At 35.4% G+C, this 23,851-nt stretch overlaps 1 protein-coding gene across 1 annotated transcript in view; it reads right to left on the reverse strand.

The window, feature by feature from the left end:
* The window catches only part of IFIH1 (interferon induced with helicase C domain 1), a 50,355-nt gene extending 26,611 nt beyond the window's left edge, over positions 1-23,744 (reverse strand). The window contains exons 1-4 of the mRNA XM_012760389.3: positions 22,962-23,744; positions 15,968-16,136; positions 12,271-12,417; positions 135-239 (exon numbers count right to left, since the gene is read on the reverse strand). Coding sequence (XP_012615843.1) covers positions 135-239; positions 12,271-12,417; positions 15,968-16,136; positions 22,962-23,414 — 874 coding nt within the window. The 5' untranslated portion in view covers positions 23,415-23,744. The remainder of the gene's footprint in view (positions 1-134; positions 240-12,270; positions 12,418-15,967; positions 16,137-22,961) is intronic.
* Positions 23,745-23,851: the final 107 nt, after the last annotated feature.

Genomic DNA, 23,851 nt, shown 5'->3' on the forward strand with positions numbered 1-23,851 from the left:
AGCGACTTCACTATAGAAAAGAATTGCTTTAATTGCATAAATACATTAGGGAGGGTATGAACAGCCCCCATGCTTCCCACTATATGGCGTCTTATTTCACACTTTTTAAGGTTTACACAACAGTTAGGCAGTACCTGAATCACTTCCCATGGTGCCTGAATCACTGCCCATGTTGCTGTTATGTCCAAGACTTTCATCTAAGCAGCTGACACTTCCTTCTGCCAAACTTGTGTCTGATTCTGCAAAGGAAAACATTTTAAAATATTTTAAAAATATTTCTGAGAATAAACGTATTTTAACTGCACACCTCTACAGCACACAGTACATACAGTTCAATGCAAGTGGGGAAGGCACACCCAGACAATTATGAATAAAAGGTAAGAGTTTCTGGCAGGCTACATTAAAAAAAAAAACACCACCATAGATGAGCAGCTGCTGGCTAGGGAATCAAATACATATTACCTACTTAAAGTACTCTATGTCCAATATGAGAGCTAATGCAAATTCCCAAGGATTGATGACTTTTGTCATCCTTCTACATGGACATTTTGCTCAAAAAAAGAATACCTAGGTTTGATAATGTCTTTAAACAGCAAGTATTGCATAGAAATTATTGAGTTATTTACATGTAAAATGACAGGGAATTGATAAAGTATAAAAAATGAATGAAGTACATGGATCTACTGATCAGTTGTGAAAATAATAGCTCACTGATAAACATAAATTTAAAATCTCTAAAAGAACTTGCTCAAAAGAATATCACTAAAGCTTGGCATCACAGTTGTACTAGAAGCGTATGTAAGGTTGGAAATAAATGTTTTTCTTTACTATAATTAAACTAAGCTTCTGTCAAAGAGTTATGGTTAGTATGAATGGCAAGTGCACACCCTTCATTTATTAACCCCGATTTCTGTTTTCAGTAGTCAGTATCTATTCTTTTTGAAGCCTTTCCCCCAAGGGAAGAATTCCTTCCTTGCAGTTTGTTTCCAAAGGCTTATGCAATTTCATCCTCAAGGACCAGAACTATCAGTAAACCGGCAAAAAGAAACGAATGGTGTTTACTGCTGTTGGCTTTGGAATCCAAAGACCTTGTGAAATTTACTATTACTTTGTTCTGAGCCTAAGTTCTTCTTATGTAAAGTGGAGTTAATGCCGCTTACCTTACAGGATTTTATCACTATTCAGTAATATTAGATACAATGAGCTCTTGGCACAGTAGCTTAATTGGTAGATTAGAAAATGAAATAAAAATCAAGTAGTTGGTATATTACTGGGGAAGGGGTTTCACTTAATAATGTTCCTCTTACAATTAATAATATTTCCTAATATTTATACTTGGTATTTAATTATTATTTCATATTAAAGCTCCTCAATGTACTAATATATTATATGAAGTAGCCTTTAGCTATGAAAAACTAGTCTGAGAGCAGGTAGCCAGTTAGCTCAGTTGCTTGGAGCGTGGTCCTGATAAAACTGGTCTTAGTGTCATATATTTAGGGCTGGGAAAAGAAGTGGATGAAAAGTAGACACATAGTATATTTTAATAAAACTTCTCTGAAAAGAGATGATATACAATTCCTCAAAATTACAAGTATCTTCTTTCTCCTTAACCAGTTAATTTTTTCAAGTCACGTGTATTGAGGTATAATTTATATACTCCAAAGTCACTCTTTTTAGGTGTTATCATTTGATGAGTTTGACAAATGTATACAGATTTGTAACCACCACCACAGTTAAGATATTTCCATCACCTCAAAAGTCCCCATAAGCCCCTTTGTACCCAATCCCTCCTGCCATCTCCTGACAACCACGGATCTAGTTTACGTCCCTACAGTTTTGCCTTTTCTCCAGAATGTCATATAAATGAATCCCTGCAATATTGAGCATTTCTGTCTGGCTTTTTAAACTTAGCTAAAGAGGTTTGAGATTCATCCATGTTGCTGTCTGTATCAGTAATTTGTTCCTCTTTAGTGCTGACTAGTATTCCATTGAGAATCTATTTATGACATTTTCATTTTGATTTGGGTAAGCCTAGCTAGCTGGGGAGACATAATGGAATTACAGCCGATGCCAATCAAGTATGTAAGGCATCTTTCTTAAAAGTTAAAAGCAGATGAGAAATTTATAGAAAAATCCTCAATGGACATACATACTGTTTAAGTATATTAGCACAACATAAATACACTAATGTGAAAATACTGCGCTTATCAGTTTTCATAGATTAGCTCTAAAACTCAGATTTGAGGAGTCCCTAATGATCACACAGGAAAACCTGTATATCTCACTGAGAGATTTTAAATATGGCACTTTGCAATTCCCAAAGGTATGTCTTGTTAGAAGCTCAGAGGCGAGTGTGGGATAGAACTGTCAAGTAGAGGAGCATTTTGGGCAGATGTACTGATGAAAAGAGAATATGATTTGTAAGGAAAAGGCAAGGTGTAAAATGAGATGAGGAAAATGTCATTGCAAGGATAATTCTAGATCTAGAAATATAGGCCAAGATTTTTGAGGCACAAAAGTGAATTCTGACAGACTTTTCATTTGTTGTTTTAAACCACAAATATAGTAGTATTGAGAACTGAAGAAAACAGCAAAATTACTGAAAGATCCTGACAAATACCTAAAATCTAACACTGTCTCATTTAAGTTTTCCACTAAGTGTAATAGAAATGAAAATTATATTAATATTTGATTTTCACTTCATTTTCTAATCTCTACCAGTTAAACCATAATCTTAAACCTGCTTCACATGTGTGTAAAGTCGAGATTTTTCTCAAGCTTTGTTCCGACATAAGTTTTAGGGGAGCTATTTATGCAATGTGCAAAAATAATATATGATATTCTTTAAGTTGGTACACAAAATAAAGTATTATTAATTAAGTTCATATCTAGATTATTTTAATCTAACAAACAAATGTGTCAGGAAGATACTGAGCTCAGTTTTCACAGATGTAAGTAAATTACATTATAGGCTTTCAACATCCTATGTGGTAGACGCCCGTTCTTGCCTCAGTTTTATAAGTGAGAAACCAAGGCTCAGAGAGGGTAAATGATTTATCCAGATCACACAGCTAAAAAGGGAAAGAGCTCCTATTTCTTATTCAAGTTCACTGTTCCAGTTCTTTTTACCCAATATCATGCATGGCCGATAATTTGTATGAAGTTTTATAAACAAGCAATCCTGTATCCATAGTGTTAAGTGAAATGAAAGCTGTGGGTTTTTTAAAATAGCAACAGATATTTTCATTGTAATGTCCAATTTTCTTTCGATCATGAAACAGAACTTACCTTTCCAAGAAAAGAAGTTACAGAGATGATATTACTTTGCTAACACTTTTGACTTCATTGATAGATTTTTATTAACTTTATATTTAAGCATCCACATTATTTTTAAACTTTTTTTTCTGCACACAAATAAAAAGGGAACACTTCTCTCCTTATTATACAAAATCAACTGCAATAATTCTGGTAGAGATTATTATTAAAATGAAAGTGAATATATAGAGCTCTATTTCTTTGACATTTTAAGGGTATATAAATCTCCAGTTTCTCCATACAAAAATAATTTTGTTTCCTAGGCAGCAAATTCTTATGCATTTTGATATTTTTTTTCTTTCATAGAAGTATAAGTACTAAAGGAAATAAATTTAATAATAAAAGAAAATAGTATTTCCCATAACACTGAGAATTCCTTCCCAGAGATTTTCCTCCTGCATTAACTTTAAAAAGCACATTACAAACACACACACACACACACCCAAAAAATCAAGATCAAGGAAGTGCCTATGTGATACCAAAATTAAACTAACCTATTGAGTTTAAATGCCAAGAATTCCTGCAACTGGTTTATTTGGGATTATCTTGTTTCGTTCTTTGTATTTTTAAAGTATGTCAATCTGGGCTTAAGTCCTGATGAATAAAGTCATGTGTTTATGATTTTAAAGTAGATCATGTAAAATAGAGTCAAATGGAGGCGGGTGTTGCCATGAAAAGAACTTGTGTTTTGGAGCCCAACAGATTGGTCTCCAGATCCGAACTCAGCCACTGCTAACAAGTGACTTAACCTCTTTTATTTAAAAAAAAAAAAAATAGGCAGCAGTTTCCCATTTATTGTGAGAATGATTCTATAAGATCAAGGAAATGAATCTTGGAGAGAAGCAAATCATAAATTCTCATGAGATAGCTGCTTAAGGCGGCTTTGAATATTGGAGTTATATTGTATAATAAGTTTAGTTAACTTTTATATAGGTGTCATTTCCTCTAGGGAAAATATCAAAGCTAGCTATGAAACAGATTTAGAAAATGGTGGTAATTCCTAACTGTTAGCGAAAAGCGGTTATTCATATCAAACGCTATTGGGATAAAAGGAAATTATAACCATCCAGTTAAGAAACAGAATTTTCTGCAATAATTTTGTAAACAACACAAAAAAGAACAGCTTTGCTTACAATGACAGAAAGTGTCTAAGACCAGTCCATAGGCCATGGGAAAAAAACTGCCTCATTTTGCAATCACATCTTGAGTATTTTGCTAATAAGGCAGATATATTAACTGGAATCCAAGAATTTCATATTTAACATACTCTAGACCTTAAATACTTTAAAATATTTTTAAATCATTTAGAAACCAAAAATATTGAAGTTTCAAAAAAAATCCAAACAAAACCCCTTTGGTTGAAAGCCTTTTTAGGTCTATTTCAATGTAAAGTCTGCCCTCTGCTGGAAAATGATATTATAACAAGTAGTGGACAAGCAGACAGGTATTGTTTATTCAAAGAGCTAAGCTTCTCTAGGTAAAATACAAATTGGATCTTACTTCTGTTTCTAGCAGGTAATGCCCCTCCTATTTTCAGCCTAGATGTATTTCTCGCCCCATAGAATATCCTTCCTTCCTTTCCCCTTGCCTAAGTCTGTCATACATTTTCTTTCCCGAAAACTGGTTTTGCATCATGGCAGGAAACAATGCAAGAGGAAAGGGCCTCTGGGCATATTGAGAAAGAAGAACAGCACCAACTGCTCCTGTTCTCCAGAGAGTTACTGTTTACAAGGTTTTCAGATATTCTAATTTCACTTTTCATGGGAATTTTATGTTTATTCTGGTTCTGACCTCGTGATGCATTTTAGCTTCACTTCTTTAGCTAACCCCACTGTCCCTGCAGTTTCAAAATGCTCACAGCCTGGAACGTCCGAGGCTACCCCGAAAGCTTGAAACACGTGTGCAAGTATGGGGCACACACACAAAGACTGCATGGTCTTCTCAAGTGGGTTTACTTTCACACTACTAATAATACATATTTCCTTTCCTTTTGAAATAACAATCTTTTTCTGAGAGGAAATAGATTATTTTGAGCTCTATGTATATGGATCTACACACATACACACACACGCGCGCGCGCTCACATTTTGGTCTGTCAGATTTTGCTCTCTGTGCCAGGGAACATGTGTTCCCGCAGAATGGAGAGAAGCCACCTCCACCCACCTTGCATATTCTCTCCTGGATCCAAGCTTCTAGGAAATGAGTTCCCCAAAGACAAAAATCACTCTCCTAGAGCCACAGGCCCACATGGCCATCCATGGAGCTCCTCTACTCCTGCTAATAAACTTGCTACTGCTGAAACGTTTCAGCCAGAATTAAATTTGAATTATGTGTGATGATGTTGGCTTAAATTGTATCATCTATGCCTGTTGGCTTTTGGATTTGGGTTCTAATACAGAAAGACAGTTTTTTAAGTACAGGGTTGTGAGAATAACCACACCCACCAGAGTGACCCATTCATTCGCTGCCAGTCAGTAATGGAGTCAGAAAAGCCCTGGAGTAGACTCCGTCATGCATAATAAGCCAGATAACTACATGGGAAGCAAGTCTTTGCATAACAAGGCTTAGGAATGGCAAGGTAGAAGATGAGTCGGAAACTTCTTTAGCTGGTAAGCACTTTTCGGGAAAGGCTGTGGCAGTTAAGCACACTTAAGCACACACGAAGAAAGTACTGGGGAGATATATTGAAGCATGTCCTGGTAAATGTTCAATAATTATACCTTTGGAGTGAGATCGGGAAATATGATTTTAAAATGTTTGCCAGTTTCCATGGTGTAAATATTCCCAACATGGCCAATTTCAAGCTACCAGTATGATGTCACTGAATGGAGCTGGGAAGAGATGTGCATATTTGGTTATTATAAGCCAATATGAGCCAGTCCCAGCACCCCAATAGGTATATTTATCTAATTAAGGACTTTCCTACAAACATCATCTGGGATGATCATACATTCATTGTGCTGCTATTTCATAATTATCCAAATGATGAGTGATACACTTTCAAAAGGTTTTTTTTTTTTTTTGCATTAGGAAAAGCATTTGTAAAAATTACAGTTAGAGAAACCCATTAAACTGTCACTGATCTTAGAAGTCTTATGTCCCACCACCCTTCTCTGCCAATGTTCCCCTCTCACCAAACTGTTCCCCTAGACACATTTTGAGCTTTCCTGAACCTGTGCTTTTGCTCTTGGTGTTCATGCAGCCTGAAAAGTGGCCTGCCACCTCAGTTTACAAATCCAGCACCACTCTTCCTTCTTTCACTAGTCTTGTCTCTTCATCCTTTAATACGGAGATCATGTGTCTCTTTTGCTATGGAAAGACTACTGTTTTTCCTCGGGGGCATGAAACTAATTTTCTTGAATTAGATTATAACCCTTTTGAGGGTGAGCACAATGCTTCAGCGCTTGGTCCCTCAAGAATACTGTATTACCTGACCAATTCACCCCCCTCTTCCTCCTACTCCGGCTTCTCATCCTCATTCACATCCCAAAGTAGTGAAGGTAAGGTCTAACAATCTCATTAAAATTAAAGTCATTGCTTTTCTTAAACTCTGCTAAAAAAAGATGTAAGTTTGCAGCCATAAATGGATGTCATGCAAATAAATCCAGCATGTATTTATTAAGTGCACCCTAGGGAGCTTTCTTTCTGTCACAATATCTATGTCCTCATTCCTGAAGTATGAACAGCCATCCTGCTACAACTATTACGCAATTGCAAGTCATATAATTGACCCAGATAGCTCATGGTGGGTTTCAAATAAAATAAACACCTATATAGTTCTTAACAAGCATCAGGATCAGCATCGGCATAATTCACTCTTTCTGTCTCTCTCCCACTCTCCACTGCCCCTGCCCCTAGCTCAAATTAATATCTGCCTTTTGAATTTCCTCAGTAGTACTAGTTCTCAATAATTAATTCAATTTAAAAAAATATAGAAGCAAAGGAGAGCTATTTTAATTCAAACCAGTCCTGAAACAGTGTGGGTGATTCTGACACAGTATTATTGTACACTACTGTATCAATTATCTTTTCCACCCAGGTCTCAAATGCTATGGTATTTATTTCTAGAGATTCTAAAAATCTCTAGATTTCTAGAGGTTAGTGCTATAGAACATTATTCTGGTCCTCAAGTGCAAGGATAAATTTTGTGGCACTTTTACAGAAATTAGTATAGACCAAATCTAAGATTGGACTTTGGTCTATAAAAAGGCAAAACAAAACAACAACAAAAAAAGTGCTATAACAGATTGGGCCAGGGAGAAGGAGGCTGTTTTATAAAGGTCAATTTTTAAACCCCTCCTACAGAACATGATCTATGCAAAATATATCCACAATATATTCCAAAGCATAATGTCACCGGATAAACCTAAGGAGTGGAACATATGGGGGAATATGAAAAAGAAGGTATTAAAGTCTGAAAACAAGCAGGTTGGTAAGCTCATTAGCTGGGGTGGAATTTTAAAATCTTCACGTGAACGAATATATAAATCAAAATATACACATGCATTCATAGTCATGCGCACTGTATACTCACACATGGCACACTCTACAGTTACATTATAATCTTTCACACTAGAACAGTGAAATTTCATTCGCTTTATAAATGTAAAAGCGCCCTCTGCTGGCCAACTTGAAGTATTTGCATTTTCTAGTTTCACAGCGGGGAGGTATAACAGAATGATAAAAAGAAGTTTTGGGGGGGATTTTTTTGTTCCACCCTGCACAAAAGTAAGTTTATTTCAAATACAATTGAAGTTTACTTACTTTTAAATCTAATTTATTTTCTTTTATTATAGAGCATTAATTCCTAAAATGGTATAATAAAAAAGCTTAATGTAAAATAACTACTCACTTGTTTTGACAAAGCAACAGTAGCAGACAATTAAAAAATGTGTGTACCTCCAATTTTACTGTAAGCTTATAAAATTCAAATAATACAGACAATTGTTTATGTTCTATAATTAAAATATTTTTACTAGAAGAAAATGAATGCAGGCTTTGCATACCTCTGTTGTTTCCTAGGGAAGTATAATCTAGGTAAACCCAAAAGTGTTGCAGTATCTCCTTGTTATAAGATGACCAGTGACTTCAGAAAGCAGAAGTATAACATCCAGCATTCAATTCCTACCAATAGTCTGAGGACTGTCCCAATGTTGTTTAGAAATTGGTAAATTTGGAAAAAGGCAAATTAAATAAAAACAACTTTTTGGTATATTTTAATTTCTAATTACTAGCCACTTTTTTAATAGGAAGCAACTGATTGTCAATAGAGGTGCTAGGATGAAGGAAGAAGAAATACCAACCTCCAGTGTGCAGACAAAACCGCTCTCCAGAACTACCCACTGGAGAATTCTAACCTATCGCCCCTAGGGTGAAAAAGGGATATGTTTTAAATTTCGTTTCAGGGTGGGCCACTGTTCTTAATGGTAGATGTCTTATTCATCGGGTGTATTAAGGAGTAAAAGGTGCTAAAAATACATATAAAGAATCTTTGCATTAAAGCCATAAAATAATTAACAGCATTTGTATGTACCAAGACTACTATGCACTGAAAAAAATATTTTAGAAACTGGTTTAGAATAATTAGAAAAGTCTTAATTTAAAAATAGAAACAATTTGTCCCAGTTTTTCTTTATACACATAAAAAAATTCATATTTACAGAATGTGTGCATCTTAAAGTAACAAGTTTCTTGCAGTGCTACTTTGGCATCTATGGGAAATCTTAATCCAATATAGTGGAATTCAAAATAACGATTACACATTATCAACATCAAAAACATACACAAAACAAAATCATACACATGCATATGAGAGACTATGGAAATACCTCCTTCATATTTATTTTGATTGTTTATTCAGTCAAAGAATGCCTATATAGGCAAAATCCTTCTATAGAAAATTTTTCAACAAAAACTTCAATCAAAAGAACTCCTATAATTTCTCTGGGCTAATGGTACTTTACAAATTATTCACGTCAATAATTCTCAGTTCTTAAGAATGATAAGAAAATGAACAGACACTTGGAATGATCCTTAGCCTCTATCCGCAGTAGTGTCTAAAGCAAAGGCACTACATTTCCAAAAAAAAGTTACCCTTTGTTAATACCCTGGAAAGGGCCAGAACAGATTAGAGTAACCTGCTGTGAAATCCACCTGAGAAATCCAGACATCATAAGGATCCTACAGACAAGAAGATTGTTAAAATGTTTGTGGCTTGGATGGGGTCCTCAGATTACTATACAGCCTACATGTTCTCAAACTACTATATATTTTAATACTCTGTTTTTTTCTTTCATAGCACTTACTGCAAGTGTATGTGTGGGGTAACTACTGTTCTGCTGACACCCATAGTGGAAAACTCCAAGGAGCCAAAGGCATTTCTGTTACATTCCTAACTGTATTCACAGTGCTGGGCAAGGTGCCTGACATGAGACAGGAGTTTGATGCATATTAGATCAATGAAAGAAGTGAAAGGAAGAGAGGGAGGGAAGCTAGGAAGGGAACAAGAGAGATAGGGAGGGAGGGAAGCTAAGAGGAAAAAATAAATAAACAAAAGCTTTCTGTCTCCTAAAGCCATTATTAAGATCCAGATTTTTTCACAAGGCACATTTTTAGGTTTTATATTAAGGAGTAAAAATAGAAAAAATTTTAAAACTTTCGCCTTTACTTTTGCTCACTTTGAAACTCAGAGTAGACTAACTATAAGCTGATGAGATGCATTAGTCTGGTAACCTTTGATGAAAACCATCATTTAAGACGTAAGATCATCTCCAAGTTCAAGCTCTGTCTTTAATTCTTTTCAGTATGGATTTTTTAAAAAAATAGCTGGTGACTCAGAGATGTCAGGTAGCTTATAAAGGAGGTTTATTAAAACATGAAAATCCTTCATTTAGATAGTGGATTTTGACATTTGTATAGAATCATGATTTCTGGAAAAAAAGTGAATTCAAGTTTGAAAGGTTTGTTATTCTCTACATTAAAGCCTTGCACTTAAAATGTGGCCCAGGACAGCAGCAGGAGCATCACCTGAGCTGTGAGAAGGGCCGAATCTCAGGCCTCTCTCAGGAACTATTTAATCATAATTTGCATATCACTGAGCCCCCCTCACCATGGTAGTTCACTTGAACATCAAAGCCTCAGAAGCATTGCATTAAAAAAACGAACAAAAACACAAAAAACAAAAACAAAAACCCAACACAAACAGGCTAAAAAGCAAGCAAATCATAAAAAATATTGATATTACTTAGGACAAAGGATGATATCCTATAAACTTAGATAGTTCATATAAACTAGCAAGAAGATAAATACCTTAGTAGAAAAAAGAATAGAAAAATGTTTTGTCAATTAACGACACAAAGAGAATAAAGTGACAAAAATTGTTTTCAATGGAAATAAAAAAATTCAATGAACAAAACATCACTTTTAACAGCAACCAAATTGGCAAAGATTGGAAATGATGATATTATCTACTCTTGCAAGAGAGAATTCAGGGAAACAGGCATTCTCCTATACTGCTAGAGAACATGTAAATTGGTACAAGTTCCTGGAGTGAAATTTGATGTTAAATATCAAATGTGTTAAAATTATATAAATCATTTGACCCAGAGATTCCAATTATGTAATATATTTTTAAGAAGCAAACTTCGACATTAGTACAAAGAGAACTATTAAGGCATGATTCATGATAGCGGTAGCAATTTGGAAGCATCCTAAATGTTCGATGATTGGTTAATTAACTATATTGCATGCAAATGGTGAAACTATTATTCAGTCAGTAAAAACCATGCTGTAGAATAATATATAATGAACACAGGAGAAATGCTATTATATATACACATCCAGGTATGTAAAACGCCTGGAAGGACAGATACTCAAATGTTAAGTGTAATATCTATATTATGGGAATATGAATGACTTCTTTGTGTGTTTCTGTGTTTTCCAAATTTCCTGCAATGCAGCTATATTACTTTTCTATGTAGAATATAATAAACTTTGCAGTGATGAGCTAGATTTAGTCTATACTGGCACACAAGAGCTAATTGGTAAATTTTCAGGAATCTTGTGAGCCAGTTGTTAAAACAAAGATAATAAATACTCAAAACTCATCACTTCTGCACATTTTATCCCAACTTTGAGTCTAGTGATTGTATGTTGGAGGCTTGAAGTAACCCTTAGTGGGAATATTGATACCACAGAGGTGGGCAAATGCTACATATCATGGCTCTTTTCTTTGCCCCAGAGAGATAATTGCTACCTTTACTAGCACACCACAGACTTAAAGCAACTGTTTCATGTGAAAATAGAATGGAGGGAAGAGGAGAGGAAAATTGTCCCATCATGGGCAAATTAGAAAGGGGAAAATAGCTTAGTTGATTCTATTCTTCTAGGGCTATTTCAGCATCAAAAAGGGGGACAGAGTGGTATTTAGTCCTCACACCAATTAGTTACTGCAATTTAAGTCAACTCTAGTTTAGCATCTGTTCATTCTCCTCTTTACAGACTTAGTTTTGGTCTTCATAACCCAGCTGAACCTCTCTGGGACATCCCAGTCTGTAAAACAGGGAAAAAGGTAATGACACTATTTAATTTTCAGGGATTTGGATGAATCAAACTGATTAATGAATTTGAAAATACTTTGAAAAGCATGAAATATAGGGTACACTTAAGATATTTACCCTATTAGAATGACCGTGGGTTACTTGTAAAGTGAAATTAGAGGCAAATATGTTCAGATTTATAACACATTAATATTGGGTTCATTTAAAAAAACATTTTAGCCAAAGAGGAATTATTTTAATTTTATCTCCTCTAAAATGTTATTTTAATAAAAATTTTCATAAACACTAATGCCTAAATTTCCTCCTTCTGACTAATAGAACTTTATGTCATCAGTGTACTACTTGATTTTTTGGAAGTAGTGATTAGAGTCTTAAAGTATGCATGTGTTTCAAGTACCTGAAAATACAGAGGAATCTGTAAAAGATGATTCTGATGAATTATTCTCCATGCTCCATGCTGCTTTCTCTGGACTTGGCTGATCCGAGGCTAAAAGAAGTGGCTCTTCAATTTCAGGACCACCTTCTTGTGATAAATTCTCAATCTCTGTGAATGAAAGTACTTGAATGTAAACAATAGTGCAATACAAATTTTTATACAGTATATATAATTGTTATTTTGAAAAAAATGGGGGTCCCCAATAGAGGTTATCTAGATGTATTTAAATACTTTCAAATTCTGAATAGAATTAAATTATATTGCAATGCAAGTTTTTGTATGATATAAATAGCTATTGTTATTTTGCACACAAAGTAGTGGTCTCTAGGAGAGATTTGCTTTAAGATACTTCAATACTTTGACATTTTGAAAAGCTTAGAACATGTTTTTTATTATGGCACAGTATTTCCATTTTTAATATGGACATGAGTAATTCTTTATAATGGTCAAATTTTATCTAAAAAGACAATATAATAAGTATTATATTAATCATAAGAAAAGGGATTTCCTGTCTGGCCATCACCTTTAGGAAGTAAGCCAATTATTCAATGATACAAAGTTACATTTAAGGCTGAATTAATGAAAATGCAAATTCAGTAGTTTTCTTTAGCTTGTGCTCTTGCCATTTTGTTCCCTCACTGTGTGTTCTGCACGAGACGTACATCTGCTTTAATGTCAGCCTAAATTCATGTATTCTGAATTTCTGGGGATTTTTTTTTAATTCAATAAAATATTCTGTATTCTTCCTTTCTCCTTTTCTCCATTTCTCCCTTCTGGCTTTTCTTCAACCAACATGTACTGGGTGTTTTATTAAGTGCCTCTGTGGATTATAAAGAAAAACAAGACTTTCTGTCCTTTTGAAGCTACAATCTGTCAGAGCAGACTGATGTCATAAAGAAAATTTTCTAAAATATCATTTCAGATGACCCCACCTTAAAAGATAAGGGGAAAATGTGCCCAACTTCATATGGAGAATCTCCTGAAGAAAACTGTTGTGACTTCGAATAAGAAGCCAACTTGACAATGTTTATAGCTAGATATTAAGGTATGTTTGGGATTGATGATTATAATAGTTAACTTTTTGTGCTTACCTTATAAGCACTGTACATATATTAAATTGTTTAATCCTCAAAAAAGTCTATGCAATGAGTAATATTATTATCCCCATTTTACAGAGGGGTAAACTGAGGCAAGGGAGAGCAAGTACCTGGCCAAAGGTTACACATCAGGGAAGAAGCCATGATTCGATAAGCACCAGGATCCAGAGCCTGGGTTCCTGTATTAGTCTGCTCATGCTGCCATAGACTGGGTGGCTTAAACAATGGAAATTTCTTTTCTCAAATTTCTAGACACTGGAAGTCCAAGATCAAGGGGCCAGCAGAGCCAGTGTCTGATGAGGGCTCTTTCCTTAGTTTCCTTAGTTACAGATGGTCACCTCCTCACTGTGCCCTCACATGATCAAGAGAGACAGGGAGAGATGTTTCTTTCCTTAGTTGTCTTCTTATAAAGTTACAATTCTACAGGATTAAGGTTTTCCACCCTTATGACTTCATTTAATCTTAATTACCTCTTAACAGCACTATCTCCAGATGGAGTCATATAGGGCTCCAGCATACGAATTTTGGGTGGACATAATTCCATCCACAGCATTTCACTATTTTCCCCTCCATTCATATTCTTATTGCATGCAAAATACATTCATTCCTTCTCATCAGCCCAAATATCTTAACTCATTACAGTGTCAACTGTAAAGTCAAAAGCCTCATCTAATTATTTTTTAAATCACATGTGAATGAAACTTAATTTGCAATTCATATGAAGGCAAACTCTCCACCAACTGTGAACTTGTTAAACCGGACGAATTATGTGCTTCCCAAATACCATGGTGGGACAGGCATAGGATGGACCTCCTATTCCAAAAGGGAGCAATATTAATAACAAAGAAGGAAGGGGTGATGGGTCCCGAGCAAGTGTAAAACTTAGTAAAGCAAATTCCATCAGATCATAAGGCTTGAGAACAATGCTCTTTAGTTTGATGCTCTGGCTTCCAGGCCCACTGAGGTGGCAGGTTCATCCCTGAGACTCTGCAGCACAGCCTCACCCCTTCTGCTCCCTCTGAGGGCCCTGCCCACACAGCTCTGTGAGGGTAGCCCCACATCTGAGGCTCTGGGAAGGGTCATCTTGCCCCACCAAACCCAGAGGGGTACCCCCACCCTTTGAAACTAAAGGGGAAAAAGCCTTGCCCTGGGGCATGTTATGAGAGTGGAAGACTTGATGATCTCTAAATTGCCTTTTGGGTGATTCTTGTCTTTCTTTGAAGAATATCACACATTCACAGCCAAATAGCTGTATGGTTGGGTTCTGTAGAATGCAAGAAGTTTGACAGCCTTTTTTCATCATGTCCTGCTTTCTCTGTCCCCTTAAGTTTAAACTAGAAGTGTGTTTGTTGGTATAATACTATCTCTATTCCTGTTTTCTGCTGAAATGGCATATTAAATCCATGAATTGCACCCATAATCAAATGGTTGTTCAGCCACACTCATAGTGTTCTTCTAAAACACTTTCTTATTTTTTGCAATATGAACTGGTTGAGAATTTTCCAAATTGTCTGGTTCTGGTTCCTTAACAATTCCTTATTTAATTCATTTCTCCTCTTTTGTATTTTATTATAAGCAGTCAAAAGAAAGCAAGCTAGCTGCTCTTTCAACATTTTACTTGGAAATCTCCTCAGCCAAATATCCATTTTCATTACTTGCAAGGCCCACCATCAATTTCTTTGCCATTTTATAACAAGGATCATCACCTTTCTTCCAGTTTTCAATAACTTTTTCCTCATTTCCTTCTGAGACCTCACCAGAATCACACTTAACATTCATATCTCTATCATTTGCCTCAAAACTCTTCTAGGCCCTATCCATTACCCAGTTCTAAAAGCCACTTCCACATGGTTAGCTATTTGTTATAGCAGCACCACACTTTTTAGTACCAAAATTTGCATTGGCCAATTTGGGTCACCAGAACAAAATTACAATGATTATTATTAATTAACAGTTAATTAACAATTTGTTTTACATACGACATTTTTGAAAACATAGCATATAGAAAGAAAAATAAGGTGGCAGATTAAATTAGATTTATAAATAACATATATGAAAGAGTTATAAAGTGTTATTTTATTACTACTATTGAATAATTTTTAAAACTCCTATTAAGTAATGTTGAGCTATGTTGGCAATTACAGTCCTTTTATCAAATGCTTTATAAATTACTTAAACATTTATTAAAATGTTCAGAACATGCAGCAGAGTTGTAATACCATCAAAATATTTCCTTCATATTTATTTGTGTCTATTCAATGTTAAATAATCTTGATAAAAATTTCAAGCAATCATCTTGTTTCCAAAATAAGATAGAGTGGAGAGTGGAGTTGGACTAGGAGTCAACTGCCAATATCCTAGCTGAGTTTTGTGGTCTTTGAGAAGTTAATCTTTTCCCATGTACCAGTTTCCTCATTTGTAAAGGGGATAAAATAGATTATCAAATCCTTTCCACTCTTAAACTTTTGATTGTAAAAGTCTTGGCATTTGGTATTTTGTCCGCAGGCTTTATTAAACTCTTAATCACTAGGCAAAATCTTTCTTAGTAAAATTAGAAATACCTGCATTGCTCTCTGAGCAATCAGTGCCTGTCAATTCTTGGGCAAGTTTATGGTTTCCTGTTTGATGAAGAATATTCAGAAATGTAGAAAACCAGTCTTCTTTCTGCACAATCCTTTTAAGTAGCTCTCTTACGCCTGATTCATTTCCATTATTTTCTGCAGCAGCAATCTATTTTAAGAGAAAAGTAGAATTAAATAAGATCAAACATATTGTGAATAAACTTAAACAGTAATTATCTTTTAGGAAAATTGAGCAATTAAGCATAAGTATTAATAAAGGCTTATATTCAAATACTAAGAAAAATAGGAATGCTACTTGTAGCAATTTTGGATTCTATAAAAAAAATATCTCTGGCCCAAGCATCCTTTTCAACATTTTAAAAGCCATTTTTTGTTTGTGTCATCTGTGATTTTATTCATCAGTGTTTTGTAGTTCCGCTTATAAAGATCTTTCACCTCCTTCGTTAAGTATTTTTTATTTTCTTTGTAGCTATTGTGAATGGTATTGAGTCTTGATTTGACTCTCAGCTTGACTGTTATTAGTATATAGAAATGCTACTGATTTGTGTACATTGATTTTGTAACCTCAGACTTTGAATTTACTTATTAATTCTAGGAGTCTTTCAGTGGAGTCTTTGGGATTTTTTATACAGGGTCATATCATCAGCAAACAGGGATAGTTTAATAACCTTTCCCAATTAGGATGCCGTTTATTTCTTCCTCTTGCCTGATTGGTCTGGATAGGACTTCTAGTACTATGCTCAATAGAACTGGTGATAGTGGGCACCCTTGTCATGTTCCAGTTCTTAGAGGGAATGCTTTCAACTTTTCCCCATTCAGTAGGATGTTGGCCGTGAGTTTGTCATATATGGCTTTTATAATTTTGAGGTATTTTCTTTTTATGCCTAGTTTGTTAAGAGCTTTTATCATGAAAGGGTGTGAGATTTTATTGAATGCTTTTTCTGCACCTATGGATTTTGCTTCTGTTTATGTGGTGAATCACATTTATTGACTTGCATATGTTGAACCAAGCCATTGAATTATTCAAATCCAACAATTCAGAAATAAATTTTATCTCAGCCATTTTGAATAGTGGGTACAGGAGAAAGTATCTTTAATCTGCAGCTATGTTATGTCTTTTTTCACTAATTTCTTTTTGTATATCTACAGCTTGCTATCTACTTTCAACTCATGGAGTCTATAGGTGGGAAGTGAGACATTTCTTATATGACTCTTCTTTCTTCATTATAATATATCATTACAAAGTAAGTAATTACTACCACAGATTTACAGTCTTGCCTATTTAGTATTTGTGTTATTTATTTTTGCTATAGTAAATTTTCCTCAAATTTGTGTTTAATATTGTAAGAAATTTATTTTTATATCTATTCTTTTTTTAAAGTATGAGGCAGAATTATTTCTATATCTATTCATTACAATCTTTAATGAGATTATTTAATTTCTGAAATTTTAATTAAGATTTTAATTAATTTTAATTTTATTAATTTTAATTAAATTATTTTAATTATCTAATTAAGATTATTTTAATTGATGAAATTATTTAATTTCTCATTTATATTAATCTAGTAAATCTTTTTAAATGTGAATCTTTCGTGTAATCATTATCACAGTGCATCTCCCAGGTCATAATACAAGCATTTGGAGAAAAGACTAACACAAGCCACATTTAGACCAGATGAAAATTAGGCAGGATATCATTAGCTTTCTGTGGTAGTGGGCAAGCCATTTCATCTCTTTGGGTCTCTCTTTCAACATGTGGAAAATGAGGCAACTGAAAAGAAATTTCAGTGTTTCTCTATTCTAGCTGTACATTAAAATCATCTATGGAACTTTAGAAAATGCTGATGTTTAGGATCTGCCCGAAGAGATTCCAATTTATTTTGTCTATGATGGGAACCAACAAATTTAAAAACATTTTTTTAAAGCATCTCATGTGATTCTATTAGCACCCTAGATGAGAAATACTGACTTAGATATTATCAAAGGTCTTTCTCAACATCTGCAATCTTCCACATGTATAATTTGTATTGTTCAGTGTAGATCAGTTCTTTCCTACAAAGTTTATATATTTCCTAGTCCTGTAAATTATATTCTGTAACGTTTTAATATCAGGAATTTGTTAGCGTTTTTGCAACAATGTCTGGCACAAATTCAGTGTTAGCTTTTATTATGGATGACTGGGAAAAATCATCTTTACAAACATCTCACTAGCAGACACTACTTAGTAGAGAAGGCTATACAGTATGATCTCTACTCAAAGGATATTTTAGTAGCTTAGTAGCTAATAGTTAATAACTAATAGTTAGTAATAGTAGCTAATAGTTAATAATGTTGTTCTAAGGGCTTTACGTATATTAAACCAGTTAACCCAGCCTCCCAGAAGTAGGTACCAATACCCATTTTACAGATCAGAAATCTAAGGCACAGAGATGTTTAATTAACTCTCTAAGGTCACAAAAGTACTTTTAAGTGGCAGAGGTAGAATTTGATCCCAGGCAATTTGCTTTGAAGGCTGAATGCTGCCTTCCTGAGCTATAATTATAGCTAATAATTTCCCCCAATTTTAAGTTCATTTCTGGCAAGAAGTGGTTAAAATGACTCTTTGAACTTAATAAATTTTAGGTGATTTCAGCCTATCTCCCCCACAGTATTTTCTAAAAAGATTCTTGCTCATTTCCTACTTTTTCTCTAATTTCATTAATATCCTGATGGAAATCTTTGTCTTCTCTGGTGTTTATAACATCCTATTATCATCTACTATTTTAAGAAGTAATTTCTATCAATGTAAATAAGACTGGCTTCAGCACCTTATTTTAACTCAATCGTTCTCATTGTTTTTTCACCCATCCTTTAATAATCAGCTTTAAATATATCTGACAGAATTAATCAGAAAATATTTCTCTAATAAAAATGAGTGAGGCACTGTAATGAATACTTTAACTAAAAATCCCAAAGCATATTCTATCTACTAAATTTTCTTCACTTACTAGTCTATTAAGTTGATTTTTACTGTGGAATCACATTTGTTAAGCTTTCTTTGCCCTTATAGAGTCCAGGAATGTGAGGATCATGTTTCCATTATTTTCTACAAGTATTCTTATTATTTAAAAGTGGAATTACATATAATATTTATGCAATTTTAGCAGCCTTATTAAGATTCTTATAATCTTATATAGCTATTTAAATATAACAGTAAATTAAGAAGCAAAACTCATATGTTAAAAACAAAGAAATTTTAAACACTAGTTCCCCACAAAAATGTTAATGTCTTAATCAAATTAATGTTTGTTGTCACACTGACATAGTTAATTTATTATTCATATACATACATATATACACATATATAATATATACATACACACACACACACACATATATATATATATATACACACATACCTACACTTGCTAACAAAATTCTTATCCTTCCTATTATCCTTCCTAATTTTCCAGACAATACAATGTGCTGGGGGAGACTGACTTGGATACTTAACTTCATGTCTGGAGAATTAGACGCAAGTTTCTAACTGGACGAGTCATGGTATCTCTGATTCTCCTACGTAAATGAAAGGTGTATGGGGTCTCCAGGGCTATAGGTGTTTAATGCTTTGAACTGTTCAGGGCTGAAACATGTACCTCTCTTCAGCTGTTCAAATTGATTTTAAGACATCATGGAAATGTTTGGATGATCATTTCTGTTCCAGAGGTCATGACTATCTAAGTTGATGGATGTGCCAAGTTTTCCCTAGGCATGCTAAAAGAGATGCAGGGCAGTACAGGGTTATTCTCTCACTGTTACAGATCATTTTATTACAATGATCTATACAATAATTCGTATTTATTGCTGAGTTTCTAATATTTATAAGAGTGCCTACAGTAGATATTTTTAAACTATTTGTTGGAAGAATGAACACTGATCAACACTGGAACACAAGCTCTGTGAAAGCACAGACAGAGTCTGTGGTTTGCTCTTAACTTTTCACTACCAGCCTGGCTTCTGGCACAAAGATGCCACTCAATAAATTCAAACCCAATGAATGAATACATTAATCCATTAAGTAAGTTCTTTACGTACTCGTTGGACACAAAACTACATCTAAAATCATTTTCGGAAGCCCTGCTATAATCAAGGACAAGGGCAGGGAGATGAGAGTGGGAATCTTAAAATAACAGACAAAGTAGAAAATGTCCACTGGAGGGCTGGAGGAAGAAAAGAAAGAAAAGAAAAGATCATTCTTCAGAAGTCCCGATTTCTTAGTTAAATATTATTTTAAGCTGTCAAAAAAGTGAATTTGTAGATCTTATGCTTATCATCCATTCATTCTTCAATGCCTGGCAAGGTAATTCAATAGCTCATATGTCTTTAACTCCTGTCCCAGGCAACTATTTGGAAATAAATTCCAAATCAACCAGTCAATCAAGTAATCAATTCTTCTTAAAGCACCAACCTTATACCTAGTCCTGGCTAAGTTCTGGGGGCTTAAAGATACTAGATATAGTTTTTCCTTCAAATTAGTTTAATCCGGAGACTTTAAGAAGCAGATCTCAATTTCAACATGGGAGATTCTCTGAAACTTTAAATTTACATGGAAATGTAACCAGATGAATGATAATATAAATCAGCAGCATCATCATATCAAAATAGCTCTTTATTATTTATGATCTTTTTCATAAACACTACTTTTCATCTGATGTTGACTAACATCTCATAAGAAGAGAAATTATTATGATGTTCACTTTCGTGGGTGAACTTATCATAGAGTTTAAATAACTTGGCCCAAAGTAACACATGGAATAAAGAGCAAAGATAGACCTCAAATCCATGTGTTTCCTTTCTAAGTCCTATGATTTTCCCATCACGCTTTGCTGCTATAAGATAAACATTTCACCGATGACCACCACATCAATACAGATTCTTCCAAACATAGTGCTTCTTTTCCATCATCCTCCATCGCTTGTTTTTGCAACTGATAATATATGCAAAATGATGCAAATGAAAAATATTCCAGACCCTCACAGAATCACTATTGCTCCTTAGACAGTGTCAAATATATAGCCACGCAGCCTTTCAGGGCCTCCCTTAAAAATTGGGGTTGCTTTGGCCTTAACTGCCACCAGCACACAAAAGTCCCTTTACTCTATATCTTCTTTGTGTCAAATCCCTTGCATTACTGCTAGCTGCCTCCAAGCTTGCCAGAATCAAGAACTTGGATAAAATCTAGCTGGCGGAAATTCAATCCAGGCAAGACAAAAGTGATGCTGATAGGCAGAAGTATTTAGAGTAAATAAGGAGAAGTGCTGTTTCGCTGGCAATCGGGACATCATACCCACCAAACATAAACAGCTTTGTGGTGTTACTGGACTCTGTTGCTTCTGGACTTCCTAACAGCTACTGTGGCTGGAAATGCCATCTTCCATCTCCAGCTGGCTTGAAGGCTGCATACTTTCTTCCAAATTAAGATTCTGCCACAGTGATGTACACATTTGTCATATCCAGCTGGACTACTAGAATGCGTTCTAGCTGGTTCTCAATACACAAAACGACATAAACATTACAGACAACACTGTAAAGTAATTTACTTGTTGGGAAAACTGGCCATCAAAATTAGATGCATGTTTGGGTCTTTGGAAAGACCCTGTGGCTGTTAAGTCTACAAAAGACCATCAACTTGAGTCACTAAAGACCAAGTCACATTGGCTATAGCCAATCAATCAAATGCCCAGACTTTGTAAGGAAGATGTAAACAATTGATGTATCAAAAAAGAAAGAGAGAAAGAAAATGTCAAAATCATAGCATGGTACATAGACAAAGTCTTCCACTTTTAGCATAGGATTATTTACCTACATGTCTTTCAAAACAAGACTTTTGACTTGCAACCCTGAATAAATCAGATTCAGATAGGTCAGCATTTATATACTTCACAGTATATCCTCACTCACTGAAAAACAATTAACATTACACTAAGTGTAAAGTCATCTGTAAAATTTACCTGTAAAATTCACCCTGTTAAAATGCCACCTTAAGAAAAATCCACTATTCCTTCACTAATATGAAAAACTGCAACTAGCAACATATTTTTTCAATGAATTTTCTCTAAGTTTTGATTCCTAGAGAATGCTGACATTTGATTAAAGAAAGGAAAAAGTGTGTGTGTGTCTGTGTGTGTGAATTATTGTAATTTCCCCATTTGGACTAAGATTAAATGGTATAATGTATAATGTAAGGCAGAGATTGGAATACTTTTTCTCTAAGGGGCAAAATAATAAATATTTTAGGCTTTTGCAGGCCATGTGATCTTTGTCCAACTGGCCTTGGAGGAAAAAAGCAGCCATAGACATTATGTAAACAAATGAGTATGACTATGTTCCAATAAAATCGTCTGTATGAACACTGACTGTAATGACCATTCTTAGTTTGTGGGCCAGCAAACACTCATTAGCAGGCTGGATTTAGCCCATGGCCCATAGTTCGCTGCCTCCTGTCCCATGGAACTACATTAAATAAAACATAAAATTCAACACGCATCAAGATCTAAATTCTTAGCTCTGCTACTGTTCTTCCAGGGAGACCTTAAGCAAACTACTTAACCTGCCTCAGTTTTCTTATTTTTAAAATGCAATAAATAACATTAGAATAACCCTCAGTGGGTTATTTCCAAGATGAACTGTAATAATATATTTAGAAAATGATATTAATTGCACATAGTGTTTAATAAACGTTATAAGTCTACATTATTATTCTAAAGTTAATCCCGCTTTAGTTTATTTCAGTGAAAGGATCATACGATTAGCTTCTTTGTGTAAAAACTTCCAAAATTATGTTTTTAAGTGCGAGATATTCTCTTCTCCAAGAACGAGGTCACCAGATTTGCCCAAAGATGTCAAAGCATATTTAGAATGGGGCAAATCTACAAGCAACTCCGCTTTTACAAAATCTGCCTAAAAGCCCAGCTCCATGTGAACTGGCACCTACCCGGTTTCTGTCTTCAACTGTCAACAGTTTCTCCTCTATGCATTTATCCAGGACATCTGTAACCAGAAGCTTGTCCACCAGAGTGGGCTGAAGGAGGTTCAGCAGTTGGAGACATTCATCATGAGCGTTCTCACATGATGGAGAGGGCAAGTCTGTGAGCTGGGGGTTCATGTAGCGGGCAGCTAAAGGGCTGCCTGCTCTCCGGAGGGCTTCCACAAATTCCTGAGCCCAGCCAAGGGGCCAGACCCCCTTCTCCAAGGTGCTCAGAAGCAGTTCAGCTGCGTGCATGTTCCCGGAGTTGGCGACCGTCCTCTGAATCTGCTCCTTCACGTCTGCAGGCAGAAAGGTCAAGTAGTCCAGCACAGGCTCCACCTGGATGTACATTTTCACCCTGGCCCTGAAACACGAGATGAGGTAGCGGAAACTAGTGTCTGTAGAATACTCATTCGACATCTTTCGTTCTCAGAGGAGGAGAGGACTCTCCGAGGTAGATGGTCAAGTTGCTTTCTCCGCTGGACGGGTGAGATGTGTGTTCCACTGCCCGCTGCTTACTTGGGGGAGCAGGGTCTGCCGCGCAGTGCCTGACAGCGACGAGGTCCCCGGCAGAGCGCGGTCCGGTCGCACCTGGGCCGGTGCGCAGGTGAGGGCTGGTGGGCGCGGCCTTTGCACTCCGCTGGGGCTCCCGGGCCGGGGCTGCACCGCTGACTCTCGGGTGGGAGCTCTGGGTCCAGCTTTCTGCCTGGCAGTTTTTATAGTTTGCCTGACTCTAGTTTCTGTTTCGATTCTCTTCTCAGGACTTTCCAAACGTAATCTGCTGGGCTGGGAGTGTGTTTCGAAGGGGAGGAGCCGACCTTCGGTCGGGGCCGCTGAGAGGCCTTTGGTCAAGGGCA

This window comes from Microcebus murinus, chromosome 8 (assembly GCF_040939455.1).
Source record: "Microcebus murinus isolate Inina chromosome 8, M.murinus_Inina_mat1.0, whole genome shotgun sequence".
Classification (NCBI taxonomy): domain Eukaryota; kingdom Metazoa; phylum Chordata; class Mammalia; order Primates; family Cheirogaleidae; genus Microcebus; species Microcebus murinus.